General features: G+C 60.9%; 1 protein-coding gene across 3 annotated transcripts in view; it reads right to left on the reverse strand.

Moving 5' to 3' along the window:
- Nucleotides 1-2293: 2293 nt before the first annotated feature.
- PLCD3 (phospholipase C delta 3) overlaps nt 2294-18526 on the reverse strand; it is a 52874-nt gene continuing 36641 nt past the window's right edge. The window contains exons 5-16 of one of the 3 annotated variants that reach the window (XM_034755907.1): nt 17358-17583; nt 13733-13934; nt 12014-12158; nt 11530-11682; nt 11125-11271; nt 9084-9119; nt 8330-8489; nt 7434-7550; nt 6500-6675; nt 4973-5105; nt 3532-3681; nt 2294-2867 (exon numbers count right to left, since the gene is read on the reverse strand). In XM_034755907.1, coding sequence (XP_034611798.1) covers nt 2779-2867; nt 3532-3681; nt 4973-5105; nt 6500-6675; nt 7434-7550; nt 8330-8489; nt 9084-9119; nt 11125-11271; nt 11530-11682; nt 12014-12158; nt 13733-13934; nt 17358-17583 — 1734 coding nt within the window. In that variant the 3' untranslated portion in view covers nt 2294-2778. The other 2 variants (XM_034755906.1, XM_034755905.1) reach the window with 2 other exon arrangements.

The raw sequence follows: 18526 nt of genomic DNA on the forward strand, positions 1-18526 counted from the left end.
ACAAGGTGCAGCTCCGACCACACCCAGCGTTCCTCCCGAAGGTGGTCTCCAACTTCCATGCCAACCAAGACATGTTCCTTCCGGTCTTTTTCCCAAAGCTTCATGCCAACAGCTGTGAGCAGAGGCTCCACTCCCTGGACGTTCGCCAGGCCTTGGCTTTTTATATTGAATGGACAAAACAGTTCTGCAAGTCGAACCAGCTGTTTGTGGGGGACAGGATGACAGGTGTCCTCCCAGAAGACTATCCTCTTGGATCACATCCTGTATCCAGGTATGCTATGACCTTGCCAAGGTTCCTGCCCCTGCTCTGACAGCGCACTCTACAAGCCCTTCAGGTCCAGGTCCCGATTCAGGAGAGCTGTGGAGTGGCAACGTGGTCCTCCGTGCACACGTTCACTTCCCATTAGGCCATCACCCAGCACACCAAGGACGCTGCAGCATTCAGCAGAGCTGTGCTTCAATCAGCAAGTCCATGAACTCTGACTCTGCTTGCTAGGTCACCTAATTGGAATCGACATGAGCAAGCACTCGAAGAAGAAGAAACGGTCACTCACCTTCTCAGAACTGTTCTTCAAGATGTGTTGCTCATGCCCCTTCCAAACCCAGCCGCCTTCCCCTCCATCAGAGTAATCCGGTAAGAAGGAATTGGAGAGGCGGTGGCTCGGCAGGGCCCTATATACAGCACCATGAAGGCACGACTCCAGGGGGCTCCACAGCTGCCCCGATGGGTGCTGCTAGGGGAAAAACCTTCCAGCAATTGCACATGGCACACACCCCTAATTGGAATGGACGTGAGCAACACATCTCGGACAGTTATGAGAAGGTAGGTAACCGTTGCTTTCTGCAGGCGCTGACACACCAGCTCATGCACACTCTCGTCTGTACTGAGCATGCTCTGGTCTGGATACCTCCCCTGCCCTGGTAATCCACCTGCTGCACCTCATCATTCACCTACAGCAGCTGCAGCTCCAGGGCACAGATTGTCCATCTGTCTGTGCTACGCAGCGCGCAGGCCGCGAAGTGCTATTGTCACCCAACTGTCAGCACTTCCCAAGCATAAGAGGGAGGTCTAGATCCTAGCTACAGCCCAGGACCATTACTGACAGCAAACAGGGGAGGGGTCCCGGGGGCAAGGGTGAGTGTAAACCCGCCCCCTCTGGCCAGGGCAACCCTAGAGCTGGGGGGAGGATGGAGGATTTTTCCACAGAAAAATTTGACTTTTCAGTAAAAAATAAAAATCTGAACTATTTAGACTCAGACCTGCCGCTGCAGCACCACCTGGGACTGGTAGTTCGGTGCCTCAATAGTTCATTAACCAAGCTCCCTGGTCAGACTACATCCCCCAGGGTGCTCCAGTGTCCTAGAGCTGTGGTGCATTCTGGGAGATGTAGTGCAGCTGGTGAAGGAAGCCCATAGAAGAGACGGGAGGCAGCTGAACTACCCCATCCCCGAGGCACTGTAGAGACCTAACAATAGAACTGGGGGTTGAATGACTTTTTTTTTTTTTTAAACAGAAGCTGGAAGGTTTCCCCAGAGGCAGGTACTTGTCATGAAAAATTGAGTTTAGGCAAAATCCCCCTTCCCGCCAGTTTCAGTGTCCGTCTCTCCCCTCGCCGGCCAGTCCCGGTCGTGCAGCTCGCAGATTTCCCCCCATCATCTCCCCTGCATGCCCCCCCCCCGACCGCTGTTACCCCGGGGACAGAGGCATAACGAGCCCCATGAGGGGACGGGTCAGTGGCTCTGCTCAGGCCCTGGCTATTGCAAACCAGTTGCTCTGTTCCTACCGTGCTTCCAGCTCCTGGCAAGTGGACGGCAGCCTCTTGCTGCTACGCAATTGCTGCCGTGACCTTTGCTTGTATAATGAGTTTTAACCATTAAACTGAGCAGGCTCCACCGTTTTCTAAACCGCTGTGAGCTCCCCCAGCCCCCTGGTAGCTGTTGCTCAGGTACGGCCGTAGGTGGAGGAGGGGCTTGGCCGAACACAGGCTCAGCGGCTGGCGGGGGCAGGGAGGCAGAGACAGCAGGCGCCACAGGAAGGGTCTGGTAAAATAAACTTTATTAATCGCTTTACAATATATTCTACAGCTTGGAACAGGCCCTTGGCTCTGGGCCCCACCTTACAAACTCCCCCCGGGCGGCTGTGCTCATCACGCCTCAGGCCCCGCAGCCGGCCCCAAGCACCAGGCTCAGCTCACAGCATGGAGAGGCCACTAAAGGGTTAACTGGAAAGTGTCTGGCCCGACACCTTCCCCCCCCCCCCATCAGTATGGGTAGGCATGTGTGCCTGGGTGATGCAGGGGGAAGCAGGCCATGTGCAGCCCACCACAGCTCAATCAACACCAGCATGAGCTAGAACAGCTCTGCCCCGCACCTACCCGCCTGCTTTATAACTGCCCCGGCCGTGGGGCTGCACGAACGCGGTCCCAGCCAGTACAAGTCCCTTCCTCAGGCCTGGTTCCGACAGCGCCTTGGGTAACGGGTGCAGCCCGCGGCCCCGGCGAGGAGGTGGGTGCAGAGGCTGGAGTCCTGGAGGGATTTAGCCCTACTCTAGGGGGATGGGAACCAAACCAGTCTCTGCAGCAGCAGCTAAGCCCTGGGCAGGACCGCTGAGGCCCCACCTTCCGCTGCAGCCCAGCCCCCAGGCGTAGGTCGGGCCGGGCCGGGCCTCCACACACCCAGCTGAGGAGGTTAACGTTGAACCGGTTCCTCGAGGGTTCTGCCACAGCCGCCCAGGTGCTGATCTCCCCCGCTCGCTCGCTGATCCTCATCCTCGGACTCTCACATCTTCTTGGATTTAATGTGCACGAAGAGAGTGGCTGGCGCCAGGGATGCCCCGTCCCTGGAGAGCAGGTGGATGTGACGATACCCTGGGAACAGGGAGGGAGCAGGTGAGGCAGGGACACAAACAGCCCCTGGCCCTTTGGACCCACAGCCATCAGTTGGAGCAAAGCTTTGTGCAGCATCTTTCCCCAAACGCTCTTTGCAGTCCGCTAAGGAATCTGGTTATCTGCTGCTGAAATGCAGCCACCTCTGGGGTGAAGCAGGGCACAGCCACGGTGCCCGTTGAGAGTAGGAAGGAATGCTGGTGCCCAGGCTGGCACTGGAGGACAGGGGTGTGGGCGAGCTCCCCTCCCAGCGATGCAAAGAAGAGCAGAGTGCCAGCCAGCACGGGCAGGGGAAAGGCAGGTCAGGTCCCCCTCCTTGGCCTGAAGGAGGGTGGCTAGCCCCACAGGAAGCTAGCCAGCACCCTCTGCTCTGGAGAGGGGACTGTGTGGGCCATGGCGCCAGGCCTGCAGCAGGAGTTGCTCAGGCTCTGGGTCGGCGGGACTGATGCCAAAGGGAGAGTCCTGCTGAGCTGCGGGGTCCCCCCCATTTCTCTAGGCATCCCCTGAACCTGCTTTCATGGCCCCTTGCTGCAGCTCCCACACCCCAGTGCACGGGCCTCTTGCCAGTGCTGCCGCTGGGTTGGCAGAACGGGCACCACTGCGCTCTCTGCCCCGGGGGGCCGGGCAGCCCCTGTCAGGCACCCACCTTCCCTCAGGCTGGTGAAGGGCAGGGTGAACTGCCCCACGAAGTCATTGCAGGAGGTGGTGTCGTAATCTTCCACCACGAAGCGCACCAGGGCCAGCTCCGGCACCTGCAGCTGGAAGCTCAGAGTCTCCTCCCAGCGTGGATTGAAGCCTGCAGGGGAAGGGACGGGGTCACGGACTGGGGCCAGCTGCCCCGTGGGGCAGGCAGGTGTCGCTCACACGCTGGCACAAGCTGCTCTGGCCCCTCGAGTGGCGCGGTCACATGCCCCGTACTAACAGGCTGCTCCCTGGGCTCCAGCAGCAGCGGGGCCCCACTTCGTGCTCCGGGGGCCTCAGGTTCGGTCGCTGCAGGCGCCTTCCAGGGGAGCGGCCAGGCCAGGCTCCGGCTCCTGGAGTCTCCCTGCCCACCAGCTGTTTCCGAGAGAGCTGCAGGGACCCCCCCCCCCATTGATAATTACAATAACCCTGTGAAGGGCGGGAGGGTGATTCACACCCGAAGCAGGAGGATTTCCAGCCCTTCTGGCTGCTCTTCTCAGATAAAGGTCCAGGCCTCTCTGGAATCCTGCCTGTCCTGTGGCAGGGAGTCCCACAGGCTAACCTGGAATGATTGTCATTTCTCAGGGGCATGATCTGCAGCTCATTAACCTGCCTGTTACAGGGGGATCCCTTCAATGGGACAAGTTCCTACCTCGGGGGAGTGGGAGGTCGCAGGCCCCCTGGCCCAGGCTTTAAATGATTGCTGGGCTCCCAGGGACAGACCAAATATCGCAATGGGACTGCTGCATTAACCCCGTGTGTGCTGGGCTCAGGGTGATGTGGCTGGTGTTGGGTCCTGCCCTGTAGCTGTGGCCCCAAATAATTTCTGCTCCCATCCCCCTGCTCAATCATTGATTTAACAGCCTGAAATCCTTGCTGTCCTCAGGGCAGGTAGCGCTTCGCCCACCCACTGCCTCTGCCTTGACCTAGAGATCCACCCCCAGGCAGTAGGGGAAGGCCCCAGCACTAAGATACAGCCACCTCTGGGGAGAAACACAGCAGCTGACTAGCAGGCCTCCTCCCCAGCAGGGCAGGGCAGGGCAGGGCAGGAGGGGAGGGGTTTTCTCTTGCTCACCCTGCAGGGGGCGCTGTGGACTCCAGCACTATCAGGGGAGGGGAGCCCGGGGTCGTCAGCACGCTCTAGCGCTCACCCATTCTGCTTCAGGGAGTCGTTCTGCCAGCCGGGCTGACCCAGGAGAGGCCAAGGGCCCCGACTCCCCTCCTGCCCAGCTCCTTGGGGTACTGACGAGCAGAGAACAGCGCCCCCTGCTGAGCCACGGCACCGCTGCCTGCCGCTCTCTGGCCATCCCTGCAGGTCTCCCAGCCAGGGCGGACCAGGTCTCCTCTGCTTAGCTTGGCCGGACCCCACCAGGATCACATGGTCCCACGGGCTGGGGCCCACTCACCGTTGTTGAGCTTGTACTCGGTCTGTTTACTGCTGCAGTCGGCTCGCACGCCATGGATCTCCACGCGCACGAAGGGGTCCACGATGGAGCTCTTCTTGTTGTTCAGCTTGGGGAGCTGCTGGGCCGTGATCACCTGCGGGGGGAGGCGGGTTTAGAGCGGGGTGGGGGGATGGGCCTGTGACGTTATTGACATAAACTGGGACCGTATAGATCATTGTTGCAACCAAGGTCCTGTAGTGGCACCCAAATCTTGTATAAAGGGGGTCAAATGGGGTGTCTAGGACAAGGTTATGGTTTACTGGTTATGATTATGCTGTCTATATGTGTGTATCAGTTTTGTAGTTGAAGTTATGAATATTGGCTCTATACTGTCTGTATGGCGAATATTGGCTCTATACTGTCTGTATAGCAAACTTATGCTATGCTTCTGGGTGACATCCCAGACAAGCTGAGATTAGCTCTGCCTAGCCTGCTTGATGGCCCATTAAGGACCATCAGCTATACAATGGACCCATTGAGAGAAGGCAGATACACCTTGTAACTCAGCAAAGTATGCAGGGACTGGCCCATGTGACTCCAGACTCCATTTTGCTGTAATTTTCCACAGTAAGAACAAAGAGGTTCTTACACCTGGAAAAGACTATATAAGGCTGATGCCTCATCTCCATCTCGTCTTCAATCCTGCTTCATACCTCTGGAGGAACTTTGCTACAAGCTGAAGCTTTGAACAAAGGACTGAGGACCCATCCCAGCGGGGGATGTATTCCAGAGACTTGATTTGAACCTGCAGTTTATTCCATCGCTGCTGCAAGCCTGAACCAAGAACTTTGCCATTACTGTATGTAATTGATTCCATTTAACCAATCCTAACTCTCATCTCTATCTTTTTCCTTTTACAAATAAACCTTTAGATTTTAGATTCTAAAGGATTGGCAGCAGCGTGATTTGTGGGTAATACCTGATTTGTATATTGACCTGGGTCTGGGGCTTGGTCCTTTGGGATCAGGAGAACCTTTTTTCTTTTACTGGGGTATTGGTTTTCATAACCATTTGTCCCCATAACGAGTGGCACTGGTGGGAGTACTGGGAAACTGGAGTGTCTAAGGAGATTGCTTGCGAGACTTGCGGTTAGCCAGTGGGGTGAGACCGAAGTCCTCCTAGTCTGGCTGGTTTGGTTTGCCTTAGAGGTGGAAAAACCCCAGCCTTGGGCTGTAACTGCCCTATTTTAGCAATTTGTCCTGAGTTGGCACTCTCAGTTGGGTTCCGCCAGAACCGCATTGTCACAGGGCCCCTCACTTGATGCACCATCACCCTCCCTGGGGAAGCTGGAACAGAGGCCCCAGCAAAGCTGGCCTAGGCGGGGGGGATGGGAACAGGCTGAGCAGTGCCCGGGCCTCCGGCACTGGGACCACAGCCCCTCCCCCGGCACACGCTCCTCGCACACCCACCAGCCATGTGACGCGGGCACTTACACACACCCGGCACAGCCCCTGCAGACACCCGCCCACGCATACCCCACCCCTGCACCTTGACCAGCAGCAGGGTGGCTCTGGGGCCGGGCCCTCGCCCACTCTCGGGGTCGAAGGAGGCCTGGTGGCTCCGCAGGAAGCCGGGCTTCAGCACGTAGCCGCAGCGCCCGTTCACCAGGAACCGCCCGTGGTTCAGATCCATCTCCCAGCCGGGGGTCTGGAAGTTGAGAGCCACTTGGAAAGGAAACACAGAGAGCAGGCGGGTTTATACAGGCAGGGTCCGGGGGAGCCGTGAACACGGGTGGGGCCTGGTGGTGCCAGGGGAGGGTCCGGGGGAGCCATGAACACGGGTGGGGGCTGGAGGTGCTGGGGAGGGGAAGGGGGAGCCGACATACTGGCCTGGAGCCAGGAGGCCATTCTGGGCCCAGAGGTTTCCCTCGGGGCCCCCTGCCCGCCCATCACTGCTCACAGGGGCTGTGTGACCCGCCCCGTGCGAGAGCTCCAGTCACCCTGCGTGGGACGAGCACAGCCTGTCGCCGCGTGGCCTTTGGGGGGCAGCTGCTGCGGCTCACGGCAGGGCCCCATGTCGGTTCCCTGGGCCCCATGTCGGTTCCCCAGGCCCCAGGCCTAGCAGCTCTCCCGTGAGTCCCCCTGGGCTGGAGGGCTGGATCTGCGCCCACAGGACGGGAGGGTGACATGGAGCAGGGCCCTTGTCCTGGATTGCAGATAGTCACGGGGCCATGCCCTGGCTAGGCCCTTGGGGACACTGGCCAGGAAGGATCCATGAGAACCAGCAGGTGGCACCCTTCCCTTAACACCCATCCCAACTCCTTCCCATGAGGGGCTGTGCCTGGTGCCCCATTCAGCCCCCTCCCCAGTAACCCTCACTATGGCCTTTTCGGGCCCCTCCCTTCTCTGCACAGCACAAAGGAGGCCAGTATCATTATTCCCGTGCTACAGATGGGGAAACAGGCATGCGGGGGGCTTCTCACCTAGCTGGCAGCCGGCGTTCCACATCTCCTGGGGGTTGTAGTTTGAAGAGTTCATCTTCAGCCCCAAGGGGTAGATGCGGCTAAGGTGCCGGGCGTTGTACCGGACCAGGCCGTTCCCTGCAGCAGGGGAAAGCAGCTGCCTGTTAGCGGGGCTGGGAGTGCGGGTCAGCTCCTCCCAGGACTACCAGAGCCAGGCAGAGTGAGCCCGTATCGCCCAGCTGGGGCTGCTGGCCAGGTCAAGAGACCAGTGATCTTGGGAGCCCAACAGAAGACACCTGAGATTGTGCAGCTGCGAGCAGGAGCTTCTTGGGGCAGGGATTGTCTGGGCCCCGTGTCTGTACAGCACCTGACACAGATGCCCTTAACAATCAGGCGGCCAGTTTTCAGGAAATGCTGAGCCCGAGCCCTCCGGCCCTTTTGGAACATCTCGGCTGCTAGCTGCAGTGCTGGGCCAGCCCAGTGCCCCGGACGGGTCTCTGCAGGGTCCCCTCCCCTTCCCCAGCACAGCTCAGAGCAGAGGGATGAAAACCATCCAGGGAAGAGGAGAGCTCCCCACTACTGCAGCAGGTCGGCTCCGAGCTCAGACCGCAGGAAGCCTGCTGGGTCCATGGGTCCCAGGCCTGCCTGACCCCAGGTCACTGCAACCAGATCCGGTCTAACCCAGCTCCCTCCGATCTAGTGTCTGAGCTCCTGTTTCAGCTCAGTGCAATCCACCCCATCTAATGCACTGGATCCCAGTCTGACCCAGGCCAGCCCTGCCCCACGGAGCCCAGTCTGACCCAGGCCAGCCTGGCCCACGGAGCCCAGCCTGGCCCAGGGCAGAACACCACGAGGATCCAGGCCAGCCCAGTGTGACCCAGTGCAGCCCAGCCTGCCTGCCCCTCCCCCAACCTTACCTGACTCCTTGATGAGCTTCCTGGCCTTCCTCTCGCTGAAGGAGGACATCTGCCCGGGCTGCTGGCTCCTGAGGGCCTGCTCCAGGCTCTGGAAGGGGACGGCCTGGCAGTACACCACCAGGTCGGAGAGCTCCTGGGAGAGCTGCGCGGCGTCCTTCGCCTGCCGGGAGCACACACAGCGATGGGGTCGCTGCTGCAGCCGCTCTCCCCAGGACGTCCCGCCAGCAGCCCTCAGCTGGGACCTTTCAGGACCTCGGGGGCTTAGCTGAGCCCCCGACTGTGTCCTGCTGGTGCTACGCCCCCCACCCAACATCCCGCTGCAGGTGCTGGGCACCCAACTCCCCTCAGCGTCCACGTGAGCGCAGGGAGCTGAGCACCTCCCAGGCCAGGGCCCTCCGAGAGAAACCCCAGTGAGCACCGAGAGTGGCCCTCGTGCCAGGCGACGGGGCCCAGGGACCCATGGCAGCAGCGGGCAGAGGACTGGGGCCCGCTAGGGGTGAGTCTCCTGGGGGAGGAGGAGGCAGGAGGGGCTCAGCTAGGAGTCGGCAGCCCTCAGTCCTGAGAGACGCCAGCTCAGGCCTGGCCATGGGGCTAGCCACCCGGCCAGGACAGCAACAGAGCACCGGCCCTAAGACGCGCCAACCCCACCCCAACCTGGGCCCAGGGGGCAGCCCCGTTCAGACATGCAGTGCAGTGCAAGAGGGGACGGGGTCAGTCCTACTGTCCCACCCAGAGACCTGCCGGAAGCACTCACCTGGGGCGGCCTGATCTCCTGCAGCGAATGGGACGACTGGAAGAGAACAGAAAGTGTCGTTTCAGGAGTGGGGGGAGCAGAAAGCAGCGGTCTCAGGCCCTGCCCGAGGCAGTGGGATGGGAATACTGCACGCTTTGCCGCTGCCCTCACAGCCACGGGTCGCCGGCCCTGGGATTCCCTCCACCAGCTCCTGGCCCGGCCGAGTCCACAGCCCCCGGCCAACAACTGACCCGGCTCCATGAGCTCCCTTCTCCCCAGCCAGCCTTCACCGCAGCCCCCACCTTTACAACAGACCCTCCCCAGACAGCAGCCAGGCCACCCACCCCTGCGGTGCACAGCACTCAGCAACCTGGCACAGCAGTGGGACAGGGAGCAACAGACTCCAGCTAAACCAGCAGGAGGGTGTGGCCTGGCCAGGCCATTAACCCCCCGAACTGGAAAACCCCATGGCACCTTTCATGGCCCTACGTGCTAGCACCTGGGCTTTCTGTCTGAGCCGAAGACAGCAGCACAGCGCCCCCTGGCACTCGCCCAAGGCATTGTGCCAGCGGGGGCTCTGCGGGAAAAGCCCCATCTACCACCACTTCCTGGGAATGTAGATTCAGCCCAAAGCCACAGGAACAAAGGTGAGTAACCGGCATTGCTTCCTGCAGACAGCAGATCCTACAATCAGTAGGGAAAGCAGCCGCCTCTCCCTGCAGGGAGCGGGAGCTTATTCCTTCGCGCCTACGAGGGCTTTCCAAAGACCAGGAAGTTGGATCCTGCGCCAGCCCAGGCGACCGACGCCCTGCGACAGGTCGGGGAGTAAGACTGGGACAGGAGGCTATTCCAGAGCAGTTGTTCATGCACAGAGCTGGCCGGAAGGGACTGATCTGGGACAGGGCAGCCGGGCAGCCCCCGAGGCTCAGAACAGTTCACAGCCACTCCGGCTCGTCTGTCCTGAGGAGAGCCAGTCGGGGAGTTTCCACCAAAATGAATTTCCAACAGAAAATCCCCTTTCCACAAAACGGAAATTTTCCACAGGAAAAACGTCCATTTTGCCCACCCCCCGCCGAATCCGCCCCCCTCAGCAAAATAGCAATGCGGCTCTGCACTGCCCGCCACATGGCGCGTCTCCATTTCACCTTCTCCCTGCAGAAAACGAAATTGCCAAGAGCCATCCAGGCGAGCTGGCAGAGGCTGGGCGCCCAGCTCTCTGCCTGTCCAGCAGCCGGGGGGGGGAGGGGAAGGTGGGGAAGCCGAGGTCTGGTCTACACTACACTCCTCACTCATGCTGGCACAGCTGTGTCGGCTAGAAGTGTGAGAAAACCACCCCACAACTGACACCGCTATGCCCGCAAAACCCGCAGTGGAGACGCAGCCCTGGTCTGCACAGCGAGCGTCATCCATGGAGGTGGTGTTACTGCCCGGGCAGAACTCCTCCCTCCCTCTGTCTGCACGAGGGGGCTAGGCCTGCCCAGACTCTGAAGTGGAGATCTGGTCTGAGAACGGGGCAGCCCCTGGTCAGCTCCTGTCAATTTCACTTTCTGCCAGCAGGGCACGAGCGCAATTGACAAGAGCCAGCCAGGCAGGCACACAGCTGAAACCTTCCTGCGGTTCTCCTGAAAGGGAATTTTCTGGAAATCCGGCCATGGGGCAGGGGCAGCTACACACAGGGCAGCTTTCTTGGGAGTAGGTGGGTGAGGGAGAGGGAGAGAGATCCCCACCGAGAGGCAGCGAATGCAGTGTCTGTCTCAACACTGAGGCCGGGGAGAAGGCAGCGAACTGGCTGCAAGCCCCCCTGTACCCTTTTCATGGTGGCTTTGAGATCTCAGGGGTGCTGCCAGCCCGTCCCAGGGGGCTGTCGCCCCCCAGGTTCCAGCTGAGCTGGGGTCACGCACCAAAGCTTTGGCTTCAGTGCCACACCCGATCTCTCTGTGCCCTGCGGACGGATGGCGGGTGCCTGCCTGCTGCAGCAGCACAATCCGCAACACTTGGGGGCCAGCCCCGAGTTCTGGGACCCCGCAGTCCCACGAGGGGCTGGTCCACGTTACCCCCTTACCCTCCTGCGCTCTCTCCGCAGCACCCTCTCCTCTTCCTCCTCCTCCTCCTCCTCCTCGGGGTTGTCGGAGAGGAAGCTCATGTTTTCGGGATCACACACCAGGTCTGGCAGCTTCTTCCCTTTCACCAGGATCTTCCCTTTCAGTTGCTGAGGAGAAGACAGCCCATGTCAGAGCTCTGCCCCCTGCCCAATGCCTTGCCCTCCAAGGGCTGGCTACCCCACCGTGCGGTCCAAGGAGCCCAGGGGGCAGGGGATGGAGGAAGGCAGCGCCCAGGGATGTCCATGTAATGAAAGCATGGAGCTTGGGGCTCTGGGTCCCCGCTCTGAGCATCCCCCCTGCAGGAGTCCATGGGAGTGCTGCCCGGGGATCCCTCCCCCTCCCACGGGAATTACCAGGGGTGTTACCTCTGGTGACGGGAGCTCCTTGGGGACCTGCCCATCCAGCGTCTGGGTCAGCAGCATGTCCCCCAAGATGGCCTTCATGTGCCGAACCATGGTCACCTGCTGCTCCGGCCCACAGTGATTCTCCAGGGACAGGATCACGGGGTATGAGGAGTGCTGGGGAGATGGAGTGGGGGTTAGGGACAGTGCCGCGTGGGACTGGGCCCCGCCCCCTTCCAGGCAGACCAGCCTAGGCAGGGTCCACAGACTGACACCAGCCCCCTGCTATGAGCTAAGCGTGGGATCCCACAGGCCGAGCTCTGGCCCTACTGATGTCAGAGACAAAACTCCCACTCGTGTGGGTGGGAGCAGGGTTCAGCTCCACGGCTGGTGGTAACCAGGCAGCTGCGGACGGAGGGGCAAGAAGCACATTGGTGCAAACTCCAGTCCCCTCCTGCTGCGGCAGAGCTGGGCCCTGGGCCCTCCGCCAGCCCGCCACGGCGCTCACCTTGAAGGCGTAGTCCCGGATGATCTCGATGACGTCCCTGAAGAGGATCTTGGAGGTCAGGGTGTGGCCATGGTAGATGATGGGCTCCCCGTTGGAGCCCTCCCAGCAGTCCAGCTCCACGCAGCGGCAGCCCTCCATGAACGCCCTGACGGGGATGGCACAGTTCAGCCAGGGGCTGGCACAGCAAACTGCCACCTTGTGTCCTTAGGACGAGTCCAGAGACTCCAGTGCAGCTGGGCCCTGAGCCTCCCCAGGCAGCCCTGGCCTGGCCCCTGCCCTGTGGTCATGATGCTCTCCCGGAGAATGGCTCCCCCCCGAATTTGGCTGTTAACGCTGAGCTAGTGAGGGGCCTGATCCTCCATCGACATCCTGCTTTACCCTGCCGGGAGCCTGGTGTAGGACACAGCTCGGAGCAGTCTGAGTAAGGCCTGGATATGGCGAGGTGCTTTGCAAACAGGTCCTGCATGACAGGCTCCAAGTGGGCAGCGGAAAGGCAAAGCACTGGGAGGGTGGGCTTGGCTGCTTAAGGCTAAGTGGGGAGATGGAACTGGGCAAGGAGTTTTAGAAGCCTATGGGAGGTACAGAGCTATTCTGCTGACTCACCCTGCCTGCCAGATCAGGTGGGTCTCATTTAGCTCCAGTTCAGCACGGGACAGCTAGAGGAAGGGCCTGCCAGGAAAAAGAGCTAGCTCAGGAGGGAGCACAGCCCTGCTTCAGGGATTTGTCTTAGGGGTAAGAACAAAGGCAAACCCTGGCACGGGGAGGGTAGAACTTGTAGCACAGTGTGGGGCTTGGCCATTGCCAGAAAGTGAGAGTGGGGTCTCACTGGAGCATGTCAGGGGGATGGGATAGCTCAGTGGTTTGAGCATTGGCCTGCTAAACCCAGGGTTGTGAGTTCAATCCTTGAGGGGGCCACTTAGGGAACTGGGGTAAAAATCTGTCTGGGGATTGGTCCTGCTTTGAGCAGGGGGTTGGACTAGATGACCTCCTGAGGTCCCTTCCAACCCTGATATTCTATGAGGTGCAGGTGGAGAGAGAAAGAGAGAGACAGTTACCCTGTGGAACTCACTGCTGCAGGATGTTAGTGGAGTAAATCACTTTGTGCCAAACCCTCATCTCCCAATACCAGGGCTGGTGCAGGAGGGACACAGGGAGCCCTCCCCATTGTGCCCAAAATCAACCAGCAGCTGCTCCTGCAGCCTCAGGGTTACAGTTCCCTCTGCCCCTGTTGCACTGCTCCCCTCCACTGGGGGTTTGACAGGGGGATATCCACCCCGGAGTCACCTGCAGGGGGAGCCCCACAGAGCTGTGCTCTCTGACAAGCCTCCTATTATGTTGCATGCAGGACACAGGCCCCATAGACACCAAAATCAATGGAAAAAAAGAATCTGCAGCAAGCAGCACTTGCTGGGATAAAAGTGACAAGACCTCTTAGCCCTCATGCTTCAGGGCACAGGCGGATCCCTGGCTGGGGTCAGGCAGGAATTCCTGCAGATGAATATTGTCAGACAGTCAGAGACGTATCCCTTCTGGGGAAGCGCCCAGCATGGCTGTTGGCCACCAGTGCTGCTCTGCTTCAGCAGGACCAGGCCTATGCTCTAGTCTAGGCCACCTCTCTGCCATGGCAAAGATGACCCCCATGCTGGCACACCTCCCTCCAGATGGGTCTCGATCCCCCCCGACCCTGCCAGTTCCCCATGTTCTGCCCGGCCCCCTTACCTGATGTAGGCTTCTGTGCTGCTGGCCCCGCCGATCTGATTGTCGGTCAGGTAGGTGTTGTGGGAGGTGGAGATGAAGTAATGGCAGAGGGGCTGGCTCATGTCCTGGTAGACGTTGGTGTGCTCCTGGTTCAGGATGTCACCAGCCGCAGACAGCAGGTACATCATGAACCCATCCAGCATCATGCGGTCATGCTGCTTGGCTGCAGGGACCACATTTCCAGGGGCTCTTTAAAGGCTCCGCCATAGATTTTGGGCCTAGTGTCCACACAGGGCAACGTGTCCTTGCCGGGAATTTCAGGCTGTCGAAGCCTCTCACCCCAATTTGGAACCCTCAGGGGTTAGAGCCTGGGAGTCCTGATTCGACCCTGGCTGGGACAGGGATTAAAGTAGGGGCTGGGGTGGCAGGAATCCCAGGCCCTGTGCCCAGCTCCATGAGGGGGTGTGTCTGTACCAGCCAGAGCTTGGCACTAGGACCTGGGTTCTCTCTGGCTCTGCTGCAGTCTCACTGTGCGGCCTTGGACATGTCCCCTCGCCCACTCTGTGCCTCAGTTTGCCCAGCTGTATCGCATTCCCCGCTCGCGCACGGTCTGGCGCCATGTCCCTCCCATGGGGAGTAGACTAGGAAGCAGTGAAAAGTGCTGGGGTTGAGATCAGACACAGGCTGGGGGGTGATTTCTGTCAGCCGTGCATTCGCTGAGAGCTCTGTCATGGGGCCTCAATTTGTCCAGCTGTCTATGCGTTTCTAGTGTCCGGATCAGCATCTCCCCCAAGGAGGCTCAGCCCCAGAGTCCTCTGCCCCAGCCATGGCTGGTGTCTGGATCTCGAGTTAGCAGCAATGGAGCCACTGGAGAGTTTTACAAATCTAGGCTGAGATTGTCTAACGCTGCTGTCGTGCCAGCTCCCCGAGGCAGCCCCCAGGCCCTTCACCACCCCCGCCTCAGGCCACTTGGTTTCCTTTTCCTTATTGCTCATCAGCCGTCCTAGACACAATTGTTTACCAATCGCCCTGGGCAGGGTCAGACGCAGCCTGAGTTAGCCCAGCTGGCGAGGGTGGAGTCCGGGGGCATTCAGGGGTCAGGACAGGAAGTGAGGCACCCTGTGCCAGCGGGGAGCACACTCGGTCTGAGAGGAACAGGAAAGATGCGAGAGACACAATCAGGGAATGCTGGAGTGGGGCTTCTGGGATTGCTTCAGCTACGATTAGCATAACGAAGCGCTGCCAAACCACATGCAAAACCTCAGCAGAGTTCCCTTACCCGCGGATGTGGCTCCGCTGACCACAGTGGAATTACCCCTGATTTGCCCCCCCCCCCCCCCGGTAAACTACAGCACAGTTGGGCCACTGGAATCTCCCTCAGTTCTAGCCCTATTGCGTGACTGGCCCCAGCTGTCATGGGCTGCAGCAAAACCCTGGGTCTAAACTCCCCTGGGCTCAGAGGAGGTTCAGATGTGGGTCTACAGCCCCAGTGCAACCGTGCTCATAACATGGGAAATGCAGAGAAAATCCCAGCGCAGTCAGTCCCTGAGCGCCGCACCACGGCAAACCAACAGCGGAGAGGGCAAGGGCAGGCTAGGGCGCAGTGTGCACTGGTGCAGAGGGACTGGAATCTCAAGGCCTCAGATATGCTGGAGCTTGTCCCACAACAAAGATCTTTTCTCCGGCTCTCCGGTTCCATGAGCGCTTTTGCAGGGGCTGGGATGCAAAATATGGAGGTTCGGATCCAAACCTCCTCGGAGACCAGGGATGTGTATTGCTGCAGCCTGTTTGCACAGCCACAGAGTTCGGGCAAGTTAGCTAGTAGTCGGGTAAAGCTGGCTGCAATGCGCATGGCTGAGACCGCGCAGACAAGGCCGAGAAGGGGCAGCGTTACCCCCAGGGTTCCCAGCCTCGGCCTGGCAGCATAGAACGGCTCCCAGCCCGGAAAGTCCAGCTGCCTCCGGGCCCGATCTCAGCCCCGGCAGTCTGGATCGTCCATGGGCGCTCCTGCCCGCCCAGCCAGCGACAGCTCCTCACAGTTACAGAGGCACAGAGGTAAAGCCAGAGGGGCCACCAGGGCAGGGGCCACCAAGCCCTCCCAGCCCCCACACACTGAAACGAGACCAAAGTCAATGAACTAGTGTGTGCCACAGGCAGAGACCGGGAGCTGAGGGGCACCAGGCAATGGTGCAATGGCAGGGGAATGATGAAGTGAGACACACCCGGATAATCCTGCCAGTGACCCCCCCATGCTGCAGGGGCAGGAGAACCCCCCCCAGGACCCCACTTACACTTCCTCACTGTGATCGCACAGCACGGCCCTCCAGGCTCTCCGAGCCGCACTGGACCCAGACGGGCTCCCAGGAGGAGGCCTGGCGGAGTTCAGGGGTGTTCACACGGGGCTGGCGCCTGGCCCTGTCTAGCTGAACCAGCCGTTCCAGACAGAGGGGCCAGGCGGAGCCGACCCAGCCCTGAGGTTCGGGGTGTCCTGGGCCAAGGCAGGGCTGCTTTGGGCCACTCAGTACCAGAGAGAGAAGAACTCACGCCCGAGGCTGCGAAGCAGGGACCAGGGGTGTTCTGATGCTGCTGGGTGATCCTGGCGCCGGTGCTGCAGCCTACGACCCGCTGCACCTAGGAGGGGGCTCCCCTGCGGCCCCACATCTGCTAGACCAGTTAGACCCCACAACCATCTCCGGCCAGTTCCAGCCAGCTCAGGGAGAGGCTGCCAGGCTGGGCTCTGGGGATGCCAACTGCCTTCTGAGGCAGGCCCTGCTCCCCGCCATCGCACTGGCTTTCTGCCCATTGCACCGGCCTCTGCTTCTGACCCTGCTGCTCCATCCCTCACCGTTCCCCTTCAATCCAGGCCTGATTTCTGCACCCACTTGCCCCAGCTTGGGTTAGCCCATCACACCCACGGGGCAGGCCAGCCAGGTTGTATAGCACCTTTGACGGGATTAACCCTCACCACCCCCCTGACAGGTGGGGAAACTGAGGCACAGAGCGAGGCCCTGACTCGTCCAAGGTCTTGCAGCGAGTCAGTGGCAGAGCCAGGGACAGAACCCAGAAGTCCGACTGCCCATTCCCCTGTTGTAACCACCAGAGCTTCCCCCCAGGACACGGGAAAGAACCAGGTGTCCTGATGCCCAGCCCGCTGCTATAACCACTAGACCACGGCTCCGTCTGTCGGGGCTGCAGAACGGAGCTAAGCAGCTGCCCCCGGAGGCAGAAGAACCTGCAGACACTGACATTCGGGTATGCACAGAAAACCGACGTTTGTTAATCAGGAGCAGCAATGGGGTTTGGACTCGCCCTGAGACCCGGGAGCGGCTCCACCGTGCGCCATCAGGAGTCCCCGTGTCGCACAGCTGGGAATCCCCATGGAAACCCGCCTTGCCAAGGCTCTTCCCTCTGTGAGCTGAGTTTGTCAATTCTCAGCCCAGCTTCTACTGGGCCGTGCAGAACCAACCGCCACGGCGCAGGGTACCAGGCCCAAGGACTGAAGGGCCACAGAGACTGTATCCGCCTCTCCTTCCTGGATGGCTCTTTGCAGGGTCGGACGAGGCACAACGGCCCCCGAGGGAGCCCTGCAGCGGAACAGGGGCTAGAGCACCAAGCTCTGACCGCTGGGGCTCGCGGGGGGACCTACCTTTCTCGCTGAGCTCATAGGTCTGGATGATCCGGTGGGCGTGCGCCAGGTCGGCCGCCTCGCCCTGGTCCTGCAGGAAGGCCCCCAGCTCCTTGGCCGACAGCACGAGGTCCTGCCCCGAGTAGCGGTGGAACAGCTCCTCCAGCTCGGGCCGCTTCATCAGCAGGGTGCAGAACTCCTCGATCTCGTGCTCCTCCAGCCGGTCGTTGCTGGACTTGTCGCACTCCTGGGGGACGGGAAGCCCAGGCTCAGACGCAGCGAACAGCCCCCGCAGCCCTTGTGCCGTGACCGGGGCTCAGAGCGGGGCCGCTGGAGCCCCACGTGCCCTGCCCGAGGGAAAGGGGCTGGGGCCTGGACCGGACACAACCACACCGCTGGGTGCTGGGAGAGGAGCCTGGCAGGTCTAGGGCACTTGCAGCCTGATGTCCTTACAGCCACGCAGCCCTGGGAGGCAGGGCAGCACTCCCCCCTTCCCCCCGGCTCAGAGGGGGAACTGAGGCACCGAGAGGCTACACGCCTGCGCAAGGCACACTGTGGCAGAGCAGGGCCTCGAACTCAGGTGCCCTAGGCCAGTGCCCTAATCACCGGCCCATCCTTCCTCCGCCTGGTTGCCAGGTGCCCACATCGCTAGAGAGGCAGCCAGGGCCAGAGTCTGAACTGCCCTCCACCCTCGGGGCACCTCACAGGCTGGAGCAGGGCTGGGGGGGGGGGGCATCTGCCCTCCTGCTGCCAGGGCATCCCTGCTGTGCAGATCCACAGGCCTTCGGGCCCCTGGACAGCCACTCAGGTACCTTCCCCTTCCCCCCCCCCGGGGGCTGATCCGATGCCCCCCAGCTCTTCTACTGACTCAGCTGGCACTGGCCCAAGCCCCAGTTCCCCCCGCCGGGGAGCAGCCCAGCGCCCGCAGCAGGGAGGGGGTCTGTCAGGCCACTGGGTACTAGAGAGGGAAGGGGCCCAAGATCCTATTGACAGCGACATGCCCAGGGCAGCAGCACAACAGGCCCTGCTGGGACCATGGGAGCTGCAGGTCAGGACCGAGCGGCACCTTCCCTCTCTAGTACCCAGTGGCCTGACAGACCCCCTCCCTGCTGCGGGCGCTGGGCTGCTCCCCGGCGGGGGGAACTGGGGCTTGGGCCAGTGCCAGCTGAGTCAGTAGAAGAGCTGGGGGG

This window comes from Trachemys scripta, chromosome 23 (genome assembly GCF_013100865.1).
Source record: "Trachemys scripta elegans isolate TJP31775 chromosome 23, CAS_Tse_1.0, whole genome shotgun sequence".
Taxonomy (NCBI): Eukaryota; Metazoa; Chordata; order Testudines; family Emydidae; genus Trachemys; species Trachemys scripta.